Source organism: Primulina tabacum, chromosome 2, assembly GCF_025594145.1.
Source record: "Primulina tabacum isolate GXHZ01 chromosome 2, ASM2559414v2, whole genome shotgun sequence".
Classification (NCBI taxonomy): Eukaryota; Viridiplantae; Streptophyta; class Magnoliopsida; order Lamiales; family Gesneriaceae; genus Primulina; species Primulina tabacum.
Genome location: NC_134551.1, coordinates 12,960,980 through 12,979,193, shown reverse-complemented (window position 1 = coordinate 12,979,193; position 18,214 = coordinate 12,960,980). Strand labels below are relative to the sequence as shown.

The 18,214-nt window shown below is 37.2% G+C and overlaps 1 protein-coding gene across 1 annotated transcript; it reads right to left on the bottom strand.

Moving 5' to 3' along the window:
* Nucleotides 1-1,703: 1,703 nt before the first annotated feature.
* On the bottom strand, nucleotides 1,704-2,063 carry LOC142537523 (uncharacterized). Its single transcript, XM_075643035.1, has one exon. The coding sequence runs from the start codon at nucleotides 2,061-2,063 to the stop codon at nucleotides 1,704-1,706; it is 360 nt and encodes a 119-aa protein (XP_075499150.1).
* Between the last annotated feature and the right edge of the window lie 16,151 nt (nucleotides 2,064-18,214).

Below are 18,214 nucleotides of genomic sequence, written 5' to 3'. Positions count from 1 at the left end.
TCAGTCCGGCCTCACTGAATTAACTGAAATGATAAAAATCAAACTGCTGCATGAAATAATTAACTTAAGGAAAATCATTTAAATACTCATGAAATAAAATCATTTAAAATACTAGAATTATGCATGGCTTATACGTAGTCTAAGTTACGGGTTCTACAAGAAAACTGCACAAATGTTATGTGAGGAAAACGAAAACTTCTGTTTGTCGCTCAAAAAACTACTCCAAATGATGTCCAGATCAAATAACCACCGTTCACAATTTGGTTCACTTTTGTTTTAACATGCTGACCAAATTTCAGTTATATCCGGCGGTTCAATATGTCACAGATGCTTTTGCAAGTTGACTGAATTTTAGATGTACGCAAATCCAAAAATTCATGTAACTTTATTTCTTTCGTGTATTCTTTTTGCGGCTTGTTATGCATCAAACTAGAGCAAATCACACCTAAAATATTTAGATTTAAGCCTAAAGTTCGAGCAAAAACGCTGTAAATTCCTAGTTCATGAAAGTTTCTACTCAACCTCCGAAGCAACTTTCCATGTGTTTTTGGAGCACCTTTCTGTACGTGAAATTGGTATGTTTAAATCGATAGTTCACATTATTATTTTCTCTATTTGACCTTCGAACCATTTGTCTTTCTAAGTATGTTGATTTTTTGTCAGGAGCATTTTATAAGTCAAGAGCACTGTTATGATTCAAGTTACAAATGGATAAAGGGAAATTTTTCAAAACATGGTAAGTTTAAGGTCCTGATGTGGTGCATAATAATAACTAATATATGACATCACCTTAGAAGAATTAAATATAGGAGACTAATTAGTAAAATCATAGAATATGAGATGAATTTCAATGCCATAAGTATATGTACACGTTTATGTTATGATTCTACCATATTTAGTGAATTTTGAAACATATGTCTTAGTTTATGTTGCAACATATTCTGCGACGCAATATTTGCAAAGATCCTATATATGTATGTATAACATGTTCTGTATTCAATCGACATCTACTTGTTGAGGATTTCACAAGATATTCACCTTCTACACTCCATCCCCAGATAAGGATGAGGATAAATTCGAAGAAAAAGAGCAAGAAACACTTTTGGGGATGATGATGAAGCCCTATTCGTTTAAGATTTTTTTTTTTTTTAATTTTGTTATCATTTTATTCTCATGTGGTATACTTCCACAGTCGCATTGTAAATACGATAAATTAACTATGATATAGAGTTGTTTTTGGCAATATTTGTACTACGATGCATGTTGTTTTACGATTTTAATTGTGAAACAATGCCAGTGTCAACTAATCATGATAGCGGAGAATTAAAGGTGCAAACTAGAAACAATAGCAAAAAACTAATTTATGAATCCCAATACAATATTATTTCATATATTTTCAAAATGAAATTCAAACTTTACAGACATCCGTAAAAGAATATACATGAATTTTTTTCGTATGAATTCAACTCAAACTAATTTGAATATTTCATGATGGAAATACATAGATAAAAATGATGTCTCCACCACCAATTTTGAGCCCAAGACTCTTCAAAATGGCTGCACAAACCATTTTCTCTTCTTTATTCATGACTCTTGATGTACATATATATTATAATAAATCAAACCTATAATGCCTTTTCCCCAAAATATAGTTCGAAATTTACAAAAAAATAAATAAATTGATCCCAACTTGTGCATTTTATCTACATCCGTGATTGTGGTGATGCCACGGATTCAAAACTATCATCCCTACAATACCTCAACTCCAATGAGATTTGCCTTTCAATCTGAAGTTGCTTATAGAAGTTAGCAATGAACGCATCAGCCCTTTTGTCGACATCATCGTCCGACGGATAACTTATCGTCCTTTGGATACCTCTCGAGGATATCGAACCTGAATCCGGAATACACGCCCTTAATCCTGGTCTGTCGTTGAAGCTGAACCTTTTATTGCTAATCATAGACGCCAGTTTCCATTTGTTAACGTTGAGATTCAGTATGATCTTGATCTTATTCACTGCTCTTTTTAGCCTGCGAAGCAAAACCCATCGGTCGACTGCCATGTATCGTACGCACTGCTTGATTAAGATAAATGCTTGAACGAGAGATTATGTTTGAAAAATTATGAATAAAGAGGTTGGTGTGTGGAGTATTTATATGTGATTATATTGAGAGAAAATGTGAGGAAATTTCTATAAAACTAAGCGTGGTTTATTAGACAACCGTGTAGAGTGACGGCCAAATACATAAATGGGGCTGAGCTGAGCTAATTAAATATATTGGGGGAAGACTTTATTTTTCAAATATTTGATCAATTAAATATATATTTAATTAATATCAGTCACTTAAAATTATAATTCAATGTACGTGATATATCGAGATTACAGTACCAAAAAAATACTGAATTTGTCAAAATATCAATATGTTAAGCATACAAAAATTTTCAGTACGATAACGTTATGAAATTTGAAAAAAGATATAATATTTTTAAATGATAAATTAAAAAATACATAAGGTTTTTTTTGGGTAAAAAAAACAAAAACGATATATACCAACACCGTAGTAAAATCTCGGTATATTACAAAATTTCTATATAATCGGTATGCTAGTTATACGTATCGAAATTTTCGGTATGATATCGATGTATATTTTTATATCATGATTTTTGACTTTAGTTCTGATTGTTTATGATATATATTACCTAATCTGATAATTGAAATTTTAGATATTTTTTTAACTTGTAGTCATATGTCCAAGTATATATTATTTTGAATGCTAATTTCGTTAATTCTAATGGTCAAATATAACAATAAATCAAAAAAAAAATATCAATTAAAAAGATTAAGATTCAAATAAAATAAACTTTTGACCCCGTCGCTATTTATAATCATCGGTTTATTAACTTCACTGCCTTCTTAGATAAGATAAAATAAAATAAAATAAAATAAAAAGTCAAAAGGGGACCGCGTGTTTAATATTCTTGGTCGATTGCTTTGAGCTTTTTGTTGTTCCTTCTGCGTAATTATCTGTATTATAAGTTGACCATTGCTTTAAACTAATGGACAAAACTCAAAATCAACTACACAAAAATAAATTAATTTTTTTCCATTAAATTTAAAATAAATTAAAATTTAAAAAATTCAAGGATGATGAATATTTTTCATAAATAACAAGTAGAATTTCTTATTTAATTTCTAAATTTAGAGGCGAAAGTGGCCTTGACATCCCTCAATTAGACCCGACCAACCTACCACAAAGCATTGATTATTTTGCACTTTGATTTCGTTGTTATCAGAAATGACCTAGTGATGTCAACGTCCACATGGTTTATTTATAAATTTCAAAATTGTTTTGATGGACAACATCGGTCGTGTCTGGATTGATGAATTTGATTTGTGAAAGTTGATTTGAAGGATATTTTTCAAATAATGCATATACTGGGTGGATTTGAAATCCGTGACAATGATGATTGAAATTGCATAATTTCAATATATCTACTCGAGGGCCAAGCAACGTCCAATTTCTTTATTGCTATCAAAGCACCATCAATATTCCGCATTGTCCAACCAAGCACAACGTCAAATTTGACTAATGAAATTATAGTAATTTCAATCAAACACTGGTAAATAGTCGAATAAGGAGATCTTGTTTCAATTCATGGTTACATTTTATTTTAAAATCATTTCATTATTTCGATTAGTGTACTCAAATTGATGGTTTTTTTTTTTTGGGGTGGGTGGGGGGTGGGTGGGTTCGTCTTTACATATGAATGACATGTCTGTTAATCGGACGTATAATTTCATTTAAATAAATAAATAAATTATTGTGTTGGAATTGGAATAGCTTTAAATAAATAAGTTCTAAACTGTTGCATTTGGGCCCCGACTTAACCCCAATCGAGCTATATTTAAATCAGCCTTTTGAGCCTTAGATGTGTCCACTACTTTATCAGAGATTAAGCCCTAAAACAATTGTGGTAAATAAAATCTTTTTTGTTTCAATGAACTTTTATTTACAGTTATTTACTGCGAAAAAAATTAAAATTTTTATCAAAAAGTTATTTCTTATGCTTTTAAAAAATATATTAATTCTATCCTGCAATTTTTCGAGAAAATACTGAAAATTAAAATACAAGTCAGAACAATTTAGATAATGTTTAATAAATATTCTGTGAGATCGTTTTACAATATCAATTTTTATTTTTTTATTTATTTTTATATTGACAATACTCAAGAACTTTTGAAACAAACATATTTGATGCAGAACATTCAAAGAACAACGAGACAAAGAACACAAGATTAGATCAAGATCAAAGCAGTTATCAGTCAATCAAAAACAATATATACAACAACAGATAATAGATCAGAACATTTGTCATTTAATCAAGCACAATATGTACAAGAGCAAATCAAGACAAGATAAGTTATCAGTTGTCGAGAACACCAAAGATCAAGAGTAGTATGAACAAGATCAGATCAATGTTCAAGTAAATACGTTAAGAGCAATAAGCATACACAAGAAGATCAAAGCAACACGGTTCAAGAAGTCAGATCAGATAACAAAATCAGTATCCTTGTACTTTTGCAAATCAGAGAAGTCCATTAGAATCAGAGTACTCAACAATGTGTTAAAAAAGAGTGATTCTTTCAGATCATTCGTTCAAATATAGAAGCTCATGAAGTCAGAACAACTCAAAGACACATGAATTTACTTCATAATAGCAAGAAGATAAGAGCATAATTCAAAGAAGTGAAGCACTGCAAGTGCAGCATGCTCAGAGCACAAGATAAGTCAGAGTCTGTATAGAAGAAGAAGTAATGCATATCAAAGTCTCAAAAATAATCAGATCATAAAATCTGAAAAAGCTTCAAAAGTCACAACACTTACAAGGACACTAAGAGTTCAAAGATTAAGATCAAAGAAGATGTCTGGTAGCTCGCGGAGCTAAAACAAGTGACTTGTAATCTGAAAGGAATCTTGTATTTCAAATCAATTAATATTTTATTTTGAATTTCTAGACCAATCTAATGCTTTGTTTCCCTAAATCTAGATAATCTTATTTTTGAAATTATTCAATATAATTTGAAAACATATCCGTAAGATATGATATACCAACCTTGAATAGAGTTTGATTCTTATCAAATTCTTGTTTTCTTGTTTATAGGTATGAAGTATCTAGGGAGATCTAGGTCAAGAAGGATTATATATATATGGTGATTGATTATTGAGAGAGGAGATGAAGTAAGAAGAAATTTGTACGGATTATGGAGCTTTGCTGAACTTGATCAAATTTAGTACTGAAGATTCGCTTGAAGAGTTTTGGGTGATTGACTCACACCGTGACCGTGTTGCTGCCTTGTGTCGACAATACTCGAAGAACAACACTGATACAGAGTGTTGATCAAAGAGCGATTGTATTTGGCTTTGAGCAATATGTTTCGTTCTTACGCTTCTAGTTTTAATATTAGTTTATTTTGATGTATTTTGGTTTTCTTGTGTGTCAATGAATTTAGGTTTGTTAACTTCACTAGTATTGATTTGTTAAAATGAGTCACATAATTTTCTAGTGAATTTTTACCATGAGGCAGTCGCACAAGTATTCTTACTTGTGCATGGTTTAAATAACTGGTGTTTATTTATTAAAAGTTTACGTGTGTGTTAAATATTAATTTCCGCTGCAGTGTTATGTACTGGTGTTGACAATACTGAGCACAACACCAAATTCTGATATACTAGTTTACAATTATTTCCTGTACATTTATGAGCAACAACTCTTTCAAGTGGTATCAGAGACAACGCTTGATACACTAACTGATTGATTCTGTCCTTTTGTTGTTTTACAGTAATTATTCTAAATAACTTGATGGATCCATGGGCTTCTAGCACGGCTTTTAGGCCACCAGTTTTGGATGCATCAAACTATGCCCTCTGAAAAGTCAAGATGAGGATGTACATTAAATCTATCGAAGAAAGGGCATGGCAACGTGTAGAACCCGATAAATCAGACTACGTATAAGCCATGCATAATTACTATTATTTAAATTAAAATGATTTTCATACATGCATGAGTGTTTAATTCATTTTAAAATTTTTAAGTCATGATCATTTAATTTTAAATCGTAGAAGCTTAGTGTTATCTTTTAGATTATATACGCGAGGCCGGACTGGAGTTGGAGTATTGAGATAAAATTTAATAATAAGAAAATATTCCTAGATTTAATTTAAGCCAAGGAATAATTTATTTTAAGGTAAAAGTATGTTTAAGGATTTATTTAATTAATTGGAGTTAAGTAGTAAATAAGTTCTTTTATATCTAATAATTAATTAAAAGCCTAAATTAAAATGTGTAACCAATAGGGATAAATTAATCTAGGCCTATTTTATTTAAGAAATTGTAACTTAACATGTTGGTAATTATTTTAAGATTTAGACATGCATGCAAGAAAAATTACTATCCTAAATTAAGTTATTAATTCACTAAATACATAATAAGTGTTTAAAACTTTAAAGAATTAAAATTCATAATTAAGAAATACTTTACCTCCATTTATTAAGAAAAATTTCGGCCACTCCATAAAAGATTTAATCAAGTTTGGCAACTCTCCATTTTGATATCTTTCCTTAGCCTTTCATGATAGATAATTCCCTCACTTTTAATCACCAATAATTAATTATTAAGCAATATTTCTACCTTACTTTGATCACCAAATCTCAGCCAACACCTCCCCTATATCTCCCTCAAATCCCATAATATCATATCATTTCCTATCTCCCAAACAACTAGGATAGAAAGATCTTTATTTGCCATTCAAAATCCCCATTTAATTAGTAAACTTCCCCATTCATTTCCTAGCCATCCTCTTCACCTATCCCTTCGATAATATCTGAGAAAAACCGCAGCAAAAGTCGTGAGAAGCAACAAGAAAAAAAAAGAAACAAGGGAGAAAATAAGAAAAGAAAAGGAACTCCGTCTCCGCCGCGCCGTGTTCGTCGTGTGGTTTGTTTTATTCAAAACAAAAAAATTCCAGGCATGTATATGTTATTCTTTTCTCTTCATTCAAGTCATATACATATTTTTAAATCATGTTATGTCCATAAATCATGAAGCAAAAACGAAAATTTGACAGCAACTTTCGAACAAATTCTGCACAGATTTTTTGGTTTTCTTTTGTGCTTCACGGGTTGTCTTGTTTTTGTGATTTCAGGGATTGGCTCGGTTCTAGGCGCTCAAGGCTGCATCTAGACACGTACTAGGGTGTGTTAGGATCATGTTGGTCCATTAGTTCAAGCCCCATGCACGCTGGATAAAGACTTGACAGCAACTTCTTCAATCGTTGCGAGTTGAGTCTTGATTTTCGGATTCTTGGTTGTCTAAGGTGAGAGTTCGAATCTTGGGTGGCCCAGGGCTTGTAACCATGGTTAGAACTCTTCCTTGACATGTCTAAGACGTGACCAAGATGGCCTTTCAAGGCTTGGTTCACTGGTCCCATCGATTTTTAAACAAAACATGCAAGTGTCCCTCGGTTTCATTTTTCTGTTTTCTTTCGTGTGAGTTGGTTTCGGCCCTTTGAGGTTTGGGTGGATCTTGGTTGGCTTTTAGCCCTTAGCCGTGGTTCACACAATACCTCGTGATGTCTAGATCATGCCACGGTCAATCATATTGCCACTGGAATGAAAATGACAGCAAAATAGAAGCAACACCCCCACGCGTGCAGTATGGTTCTCGGGTGAATCTTTGGGTTGTTTTAGGTGTTTTCTTGGATTTTGGTTGGCCTAGGGCCCTTAGCCATGGTTCAAGCCATACCTTAGGATGTTGGGAAGAGGCTCTAGTCGGTGGTTCAAGCCCCAATGATCATTAGTCTCGTAAACGAACACAGTAAGCGCAGCTGGTGCCATCGCGCATTGGACAGCAGCATGGCTTTGGTTCAGAGGTGGTGTTTGAGTTCTTGTTTGGCTTTTAGCCTATGGCCTTGGATTGGACAGTAATTCAATGAGTTAGGAAGATCATGTTTTTGGCCGTTCGTGATTTGGTTAAGTTTAGAAGTCGTACGAGGATTTACGGTGCAATGTGCCAAAGTGACTCTCGAAAGAGCGTTTTACGATTTTGGCCTCCATTCACACTTTTCGTGTATTACAGCCCTAGAGTCATGTTTTCCAGTATTTTTGGTGTATTTTAATCATGGTTAAACGATGGTGCAATGTCGGTTCGGGTTGGTACGAAGCCATGGTTGAATACTAAGTTTGTTGGGCGTAATTGTCTTGTTTTAGTTCGATTATGAAGTGTTGGTCAAGTTAAGATTATTTGCATGTTTCTCATGTTAGAATTAGGTCGCAGCGAGCCTGGGAACGATCTAACTCATTCTGTAAAACAGGGTCAAAATTATATTACGTGCATAAAATATAAAATGTTTATTTTTGAGATATATGCGATATGTCTTGTGGTCACCTTACGCTTATGGGATTGCTTCACCAGGTGACTTACGACCGGTTTACGATTATGTATGGGTATGGATTTCTAGTTCAAGGGCTGTGATGATCTCTACCGCCCAGTATACCGTGGTTTAGTCTGATCAGACGTGCATGTTATGTTATGTTATGGGCCACTTGCGTAGAAACATTATCTCTACAGAAAAATTACGATATAATATGTTATGACAGAGCTCTATCGAGCAAAGTTTTTACGTATGATTTTCAGATATGCACGTTATAATTATCCATGACACGATTTTCACCTTACGCTTTACGATACGATATTTTTATGTTATGCGAAATTTTATGATATATTTTCTTGTTATTCACGATATATGCATGCTGAGTCTTTAGGCTCACTAGACTTGATTGTTGTAGGTATTGATGAGGTCGGGACCGAGGGCGGGGAACCAGTGAGCCAGCTTGGGTCAACAGTAGTAGGAACCCGAGGACCTTATGCTTGAGTTTATTTATCTTTTTATGCACAAAACTCATTTTCATCATGTCGAATTATTTTAAGTTGTTGTTTTGAAAACGATAATTTCTTCCGCTGTTACTTTAACGTCAAACCTTTTTATCAGTTCATTTTATGAATGAGGCATGTTATTTATTTAAACAGAAAAATTTTAAATAATTTCGCAAATTTACAAATACGAAATACGGGCCTCTACAGTTGGTATCAGAGCCTATGTTCTTGTAAAGGGTTGTACTACTACTGATCTCTAGAAGCTCACGAAGTCACGTTTTCGGTCTGTTAGTTTTACGTTTACGCATTTCGTTTAAAGCATGAAATATTTTTTCAGCATGTTTCCATGAAATGTTTTTATGTCAAGATTATGATTATGCAGTATTTATTTAAATTTAAAGAAATAATGGAATTATGCATGTTGGTTACGTATGGGTTATATGTATGGAACAGTATGCCTCCTAGACGCATTCCCGAGCGCATGAGAGACGATGAGCATCGTCATGAGGACGGTGAGGATCATAGGCAGGAGAGAGATTTACCTCCACCCCCTCCACCGGACATGAACGCCCAGATGTTAGCCGGAATGACGCAGTTCTTCGCACAGTTTGTGGGGAACAATGCAGGGGTAGCCAGGCAGATGGGACCTGAGGCTACCTATGAACGGTTCATGAAGATGAGATCAAAGGAGTTCTCAGGGATGACCGATCCTATGATTTCCGAGGGCTGGATTAAGTCCCTCGAGGTTATCTTCGAGTTCATGGAGCTTGGAGACATGGATAGGATTCGTTGTGCGACCTATCTGTTTGGAGAAGATGCTCGCTTATGGTGGGAAGGAGCATCTGTAGCCTTGAATTTGGCTACTCTGAGTTGGACGCGCTTTACAGAGGTATTCTACTCTAAATATTTTACTGACGAGGTGCGTTCCAGGTTGACCAGGGAATTTATGACCCTGAGGCAGGGAGACATGACTGTTACGGAATTCATTCGTAAGTTTGAGAGGGGTTGCCATTTCGTACCACTGATTGCAAATGATGCTGGAGCCAAGTTGAGGCAGTTTATGGATGGTCTGCGGCCGATCTTGCGCCGTGATGTTAGGGTGGCTGGCCCTACTACCTATGATATCGCTGTCTCCAGAGCTCTAGCTGCAGAGCAGGATTTGAATGATATTGAGAGAGACCGCCAAGGGCAAGCGACCAGTCCAAGCACCGCACCGCCCTCTGCATCAGCAGCATCAGAGTAAGAGGCCTTCCACGGCCCATCCAGGAACAGAGGACAGCAGCAGCAGGGACGTGTAGTCCCGAGGGCCACGGGTTATCCATTCTGTGCTAAGTGCACACACCGTCACGCTGGAGCTTGTATGTATGGCTCAGGGAAGTGCTACAAGTGTGGGAGTCCTGATCACTTACTGAAGAATTGCCCTCAGGGGAGTCTGCCTACCCAGGGCAGAGTTTTTGCCCTTCATGCAACGGAGACGAACCCGGAGACTATGCTCTTGACAGGTATCTTAAAGCTTTAAGTTTATATTTGAAAGTTATTGTTTCGAGGGTTTGGGTTAAGATTTTTAATATAGAATTTATGATAGGATTTCATGTTCTAATCAGTGTTACTTTCGGGAATTTAGGTTAGAAGAACTTTGACCTTCGCATGTCTATAAGTGTAGTTCTTGTAATTATTGGATTCAGCTTGATGTTCCAACCTTTCACGGAGAATTTTTATAGCTGGTTCAGCTACGAATGCCTTGATAGATTCAGGGGCTACTCATTCGTTCATTTCGGAGACCTTTACGAATTTTCTCCAGATCAAGACCATTGGGCTAGATGTAGCGTATTCAGTAGTGTTGCCCTCTGGAGAGGAGCTAGCCGCTACTAATGTGATCCGAGACATAGACCTCGAGCTTCATGGTAACCTTGTTTATGCGGATCTTATCGTATTGCCGATGCCAGAGTTTGACATCATTCTAGGGATGGACTGGCTATTAAGGAACATAGTTTTGATTGATTTCCAGCGGAGATCTGTTCTAGCCCGACCTCTTGGGAGAGAGCAGTTCTTATTCGAATCAGACAGGTACTTTTCTTTACCGCGTATAATACCTTGTGTCCAGGCTAGGAAGCTTATGCGTAGAGGGTGTCGAGCATTTTTAGCGACTTTTGTATCTGTTTCGAGATACCCAGTCAGTCAGCCTCCGATGTCCCAATTGTTAGGGACTTCCTAAACGTGTTTTCTGATGACGTCTCTGGTATGCCACCTGTGCGGGAAGTGGAGTTTTCTATTGAGCTTATGCCAGGTACCGCACCGATCTCAAAAGCACCGTACCGATTAGCACCGACAGAGATGGCAGAACTCAAGAAGCAGATTTAGGAACTTCTTGACAAGGAGTTCATTCGCCCGAGTTTTTCACCATGGGGCGCGCCAGTCTTATTCGTGAAGAAGAAGGATGGTTCGATGAGGCTCTGTATTGATTACCGGGAGTTAAACAGAGTAATAGTGAAGAACAAATACCCAATTCCGAGGATAGAAGATTTATTTGACCAGTTTCAGGGAGCCTCAGTATTCTCAAAGATTGATATGCGTTCTGGTTATCACCAGTTGAGAGTGAAAGATGCCGATGTTCTCAAGACTGCTTTTAGGACTCGTTATGGGCACTTCGAGTTCCTTGTGATGTCGTTCAGTTTGACGAATGCGCCAGCAATCTTCATGGATCTCATGAATCGCGTATTTCAGCCGTATCTTGATCAGTTTGTGATAATATTCATAGACGACATTCTCGTCTACTCAATGAATCATGAGGAGCACAGAAGACATCTGACCGCAGTTTTGTAGACCTTACAGAAGCACAAGTTATTCGCAAAGTTCAGTAAGTGCGAGTTCTGGTTAGAGAAGGTGGCGTTCTTAGGCCACATTGTTTCTAGCAGCGGTATTGAGGTAGACCCAGCGAAAGTTCCAGCAGTCAGAGATTGGGTTGTGCCGCAGAATGCATCAGAAATCCGTAGTTTCCTTGGGCTAGCAGGATATTATCGGAAGTTTATTCAGAGATTTTCCTCTATCGCAGTTCCACTCATGTCGTTGACAAAGAAGAATGCAAAATTTGTGTTGAGTGAGGAGTGTCAGAGGAGCTTCGATACTTTGAAGCAAGCTATTATCTCAGCACCAGTATTGGTCATGCCGTCAGGGCCCGGAGACTTTGTTTTGTATACCGATGCTTCGAAGTTCGGTTTAGGCTCAGTGTTGATGCAGCATGGGAAGGTGATAGCATATGCTTCTCGTCAGTTGAAAATCCATGAGAAGAATTACCCTACCCACGATCTAGAGTTGGCAGCCGTAGTTTTTGCCTTGAAGATTTGGAGGCATTATTTGTACGGAGAGAAGTGCCAGATCTTTACCAACCATAAGAGCCTCAAGTTCTTCTTTACGCAGAAAGAGCTGAATATGCGTCAGAGGCGTTGGTTGGAGCTAGTGAAGGACTATGACTGTGACATTAGCTACCACCCCGGCAAAGCTAATGTAGTTGCGGATGCACTGAGTAGGAAAGTTTCAGTGATGGCTCATATGGCGATTCCGAGACCTCTTCAGTTTGAGATGCAGAGGTTTGATCTAGAAACATATCCTCGAGGTAGAATTCCCCGTCTATCTACTTTGACGATTCAGTCTTCTCTTCTAGACCGTATTCGCAGTGGACAGTCAGCAGATGAGCAGTTGGCAAAGTGGAAGCAGAGAGATGAGGCCAAGGGCAGTATCTTGTATAGAGTTAGCGACGGCATTGTGAGATATCGAGACAAAATGTGGGTTCCTAGCCGTGATTCTATTCGAGCAGATATTTTATCCGAGGCCCACATGTCGCCGTACTCTATTCACCCTGGGAGTACGAAGATGTACAAAGATCTGCAGTTGTTGTATTGGTGGTCCGGAATGAAGAAGGATATCAGACGTTTTGTATCCGAGTGTCTGACATGTCAGCTAGTGAAAGCGGAGCATCAGAGACCAGCAGGTATGCTCAAGCCTCTTCCTATTCCCGAATGGAAGTGGGAGAATGTTACCATGGACTTCGTTGTCGGTTTGCCGAAGTCAGTCAGAGGATCAAATGCTATCTGGGTGATTGTTGATCGTCTTACCAAATCAGCGCACTTCTTGCCCATTAAGACGACTTTCACCATGATTCAGTATGCAGAGTTGTATATCCGAGAGATAGTCAGACTTCATGGTATTCCCGTTTGTATAGTGTCTGACCGAGATCCTAGATTCACTTCCTCATTTTGGAAGAGTTTGCATTCGGCTATGGGTACGAAGTTGTTGTTTAGCACAGCTTTCCACCCGCAGACAGATGGTCAGTCAGAGAGAGTTATCCACATTTTGGAGGATCTTCTCCGTGCATGTGTCATTGATTTCTCAGGGAGTTGGGAGTCGAAGTTGCCATTGGTAGAGTTCACCTATAACAACAGTTTTCAGTCGTCTATAGGTATGGCTCCGTATGAAGCATTGTACGATCGTAAGTGCAGATCGCCTATTCATTGGGATGAAGTAGGGGAAAGGGCAGAATTGGATCCGGAGATTATTCAGCAGACTACCGATGTAGTAGTCAAGATCCGTGATAGGTTGAGGACTGCTCAGAGTCGACAAAAGAGTTAGGCGGATCAGAGGAGGAGAGATCTAGAGTTTGCTGTTGGCGACCATGTTTTTGTGAAGATAGCACCTATGAAAGGTGTCATGCGGTTCGGGAAGAAAGGAAAGCTCAGTCCGAGATTCATCGGACCATTTGAGATCCTTGACTAGGTTGGGACGTTAGCTTATCGTGTTGCTCTTCTGCCGAATCTGGCCGGAGTACACAATGTGTTCCACGTCTCTATGCTGAGGAAGTATATGGCGAATCCTTCGCATGTCTTGAACTTTGAACTGTTGCAGCTCACTCCGAACCTGTCTTATGAAGAGAGACCAGTGCAAATCTTAGACAGACAGGAGAAAAAGCTTCGGAACAAACTGGTGAAGCTAGTGGAAGTCAAATTGCTTAATCATTCGGAGGAGGAGACTACGTGGGAATCTGAGCCAGAGATGAGGAGTCGGTGTCCCGAGTTATTCGGTAAGTTTTAATTTCGAGGACGAAATTTCTTTTAAGGGGTGGAGAGTTGTAGAACCCGATAAATCAGACTACATATAAGCCATGCATAATTACTATTATTTAAATTAAAATAATTTTCATACATGCATGAGTGTTTAATTCATTTTAAAATTTTTAAGTCATGATCATTTAATTTTAAAGTCGTAGAAGCTTAGTGTTATCTTTTCGATTATATACGCGAGGCCGGACTGGAGTTGGAGTATTGAGATAAAATTTAATAATAAGAAAATATTCCAAGATTTAATTTAAGCCAATGAATAATTTATTTTAAGGTAAAAGTATGTTTAAGGATTTATTTAATTAATTGGAGTTAAGTAGTAAATAAGTTCGTTTATGTCTAATAATTAATTAAAAGCCTAAATTAAAATGTGTAACCAATAGGGATAAATTAATCTAGGCCTATTTTATTTAAGAAATTGTAACTTAACATGTTGGTAATTATTTTAAGATTTAGCCATGCATGCAAGAAAAATTACCATCCTAAATTAAGTTATTAATTCACTAAATACATAATAAGTGTTTAAAACTTTAAAGAGTTAAAATTCATAATTAAGCAATACTTTACCTCCATTTATTAAGCAAAATTTTCGGCCACTCCATAAAAGATTTAATCAAGTTTGGAAACTCTCCATTTTGATATCTTTCCTTAGCCTTTCTTGGTGGATAATTCCCTCACTTTTAATCACCAATAATTAATAATTAAGCAATATTTCTACCTTACTTTGATCACCAAATCTCGGCCAACACCTCTCCTATATCTCCCTCAAATCCCATAATATCATATCAATTCCTATCTCCCAAACAACTAGGATAGAAAGATCTTTATTTGCCATTCAAAATCCCCATTTAATTAGTAAACTTCCCCATTCATTTCCTAGCCATCCTCTTCATCTATCCCTTCGATAATATCTGAGAAAAACCACAGCAAAAGTCGTGAGAAGCAACAAGAAAAAAAAAAGAAACAAGAGAGAAAATAAGAAAAGAAAAGGAACTCCGTCTCCGCCGCGCCGTGTTCGTCGTGTAGTTTGTTTTATTCAAAATAAAAAAATTCCAGGCATATATATGTTATTCTTTTCTCTTCAATCAAGTCATATGCATATTTTTAAATCATGTTATTTCCATAAATCATGAAGCAAAAACGAAAATTTGACAACAACTTTCGAACAAATTCTGCACAGATTTTTCGGTTTTCTCTTGTGCTTCACGGGTTGTCTTGTTTTTGTGATTTCAGGGATTGGCTCGGTTCCAAGCGCTCAAGGCTGCATCTAGAAACATACTAGGGTATGTTAGGATCATGTTGGTCCATTAGTTCAAGCCCCATGCACGCTGGATAAAGACTTGACAGCAACTTCTTCAAGCGTTGCGAGAGTCTTGATTTTCGGATTCTTGGTTGTCTAAGGTGAGGGTTCGAATTTTGGTTGGCCCAGGTCCTCTAACCATGGTTAGAACTCATCCTTGACATGTCTAAGACGTGACCAAGATGGCATTTCATGGCTTGGTTCATGGTCCCATCAATTTTTAAACAAAACATGTAAGTGTCCCTCGGTTTCATTTTTCTGTTTTCTTTCGTGTGAGTTGGTTTCGGCCCTTTAAGGTTTGGGTGGATCTTGGTTTGCTTTTAGCCCTTAGCCATGGTTCGCACAATACCTCGTGATGTCTATATCATGCCACAGATCGATCATATGGCCCTTGGAATGAAAATGACAGCAAAATAGAAGCAACACCCCCACGCGTGCAGTATGGTTCTCGGGTGAAGCTTTGGGTTGTCTTAGGTGTTTACTTGGATTGTGGTTGGCCTAGGGCCCTTAGCCATGCTTCAAGACACACCTTAGTATGTTGGGAAGAGGCTCTGGTTGGTGGTTCAAGCCCCAATGATCATTAGACTTGTAAACGAACACAGCAAGCGCAGCTGCTGCCATCGCTCATTGGACAACAGCATGGCTTTTGTTCAGAGGTGGTGTTTGAGTTCTTGGTTGGCGTTTAGCCTATGGCCTTGGATTGGACATTAATTCAATGAGTTAGGAAGATCATGTTTTTGGCCGTTCATGATTTGGTTAAGTTTAGAAGTCGTACGAGGATTTACGGTGCAATGTGCCAAAGTGACTCTCGAAAGAGCGTTTTACGATTTTGGCCTCCATTCACACTTTTCGTGTATTACAGCCCTAGGGTCATGTTTTCCAGTATTTGTGGTGTATTTTAATCATGGTTAAACGATGGTGCAATGTCGTTTCGGGTTGGTACGAAGCCATGGTTGAATACTAAGTTTGTTGGGCGTAATTGTCTTGTTTTAGTTCGATTATGAAGTGTTGGTCAAGTTAAGATTATTTGCATGTTTCTCATATAAGAATTAGGTCGCAGCGAGCCTGTGAACGATCCAACTCATTCGGTAAAACAGGGTCATAATTATATTACGTGCATAAAATATAAAATGTTTATTTTTGAGATATATGCAATATGTCTTGTGGCCACCTTACGCTTATGGGATTGCTTCACCCGGTGACTTACGACCAGTTTACGATTATGTATGGGTACAGATATCCAGTCCAAGGGCTGTGATGATCTCTACCGCCCAGTATACTATGGTTTAGTCTGATCAGACGTGCATGTTATGTTATGTTATGGGCCACTTGCGTAGAAACATTATCTCTACAGAAAAATTAAGATATGATATGTTATGACAGAGCTCTATCAAGCAAAGCTTTTACCTATGATTTTCAGATATGCACGTATTTATAATTATCCATGACACGATTTTCATCTTACGCTTTACGATACGATATTTTTATGTTACGCGAAATTTTATGATATATTTACTTGTTATTCACGATATATGCATGCTGAGTCTTTAGGCTCACTAGACTTGATTGTTGTAGGTACTGATGAGGTCGGGACCGAGGGCGTGGACCAGTGAGCCAGCTTGGGTCAGCAGTAGTAGGAAACCGAGGACCTCATGCCTCAGTTTATTTATCTTTTTATGCACAAAACTCATTTTCATCATGTCGAATTATTTTAAGTTTTTGTTTTGAAAACGATAATTTCTTCCGCTGTTACTTTATTGTCAAACCTTTTTATCAATTCATTTTATGAATGAGGCATGTTATTTATTTAAAGAGAAAAATTTTAAATAATTTCGCAAATATACAAATACGAAATACGGGCCTCTACACAACATGTCTTAGATGGTTGGTCTCCGCCAAGAATAGTTGATGATGATGGGGATAGTAGAGTTAAAACTGAGAGTTCATGGTCTAATGATGAAGTCCAAACCTCAAATTTTAACTCAAAGGCGCTCAATGCTATATTTACCTCTGTTGATGTCAACATGTTCAGCCTTATAACCAACTGCATCTCTGTCAAATAAGCGTGTGATATTCTTCAGAAGCACTGCGAAGGGTCTGAAACTGTTCGCAGAACCAAACTTAGGATGTTAACCTCCAAATTTGAAAGCTTGAAAATGGAGGAAAACGAGACTATTGTTGAATATGACCAAAGATTGCGTGAGATTGAAAATTAGGCTTTTAGTCACGGTGATCCTATGCCAAATGAAAGATTGGTTAGCAAGGTCCTGAGATCCCTCCTAGAACGCTTCAACATCAGAATCTGTGATATTGACGAGTCTAAGGACACTTCAATACTTAACCTAGAAGATTTGATCAGCTCACTCAGGACGTTTGAAATGAATCTGGACATATAGAAAAGAAATAAAGTGAAGGTCATTGCATTATACAATTACTAATGACTCCATGAACAGTCTAATTCAAGAGGCAAATGAATCTGATCTTGGTGAGGAGTCAATCTCCTTGATTACTAAGAATTTTGGTGATTAATTGAAAAAAATGAGAGATAAGAAGAAAACCATGACAACACCAAAACCTTCATTTGTTCTTTTTGAAGGAATAAAATGTCTGCACATACTCAAGGGAATTTTAGATCAAGGAATGATGTTTTGGGTCAACCAGAGTTAAAGAAACTTGATTCAGTACAATGTACAGAATGTTCTGAATTTGGTCATTATGCAAATGAGTGTGCCAACCAACTTCGTAGAAATAAAAACATGGCAGCTTCTTTGAGTTTAGGAGCATCCTCAGATATGAATCTGGCCAGGTTCACTTTTGTCAAGGAAAATAACGTTTTCTGCTGCCACATTTTGAAGTTCACACCAATGA

Coding starts and splice junctions, on each gene's coding strand:
- LOC142537523 (XM_075643035.1), bottom strand. CDS start 2,063: ATGGCAGTCGACCGATGGGTTTTGCTTCGCAGGCTAAAAAGAGCAGTG.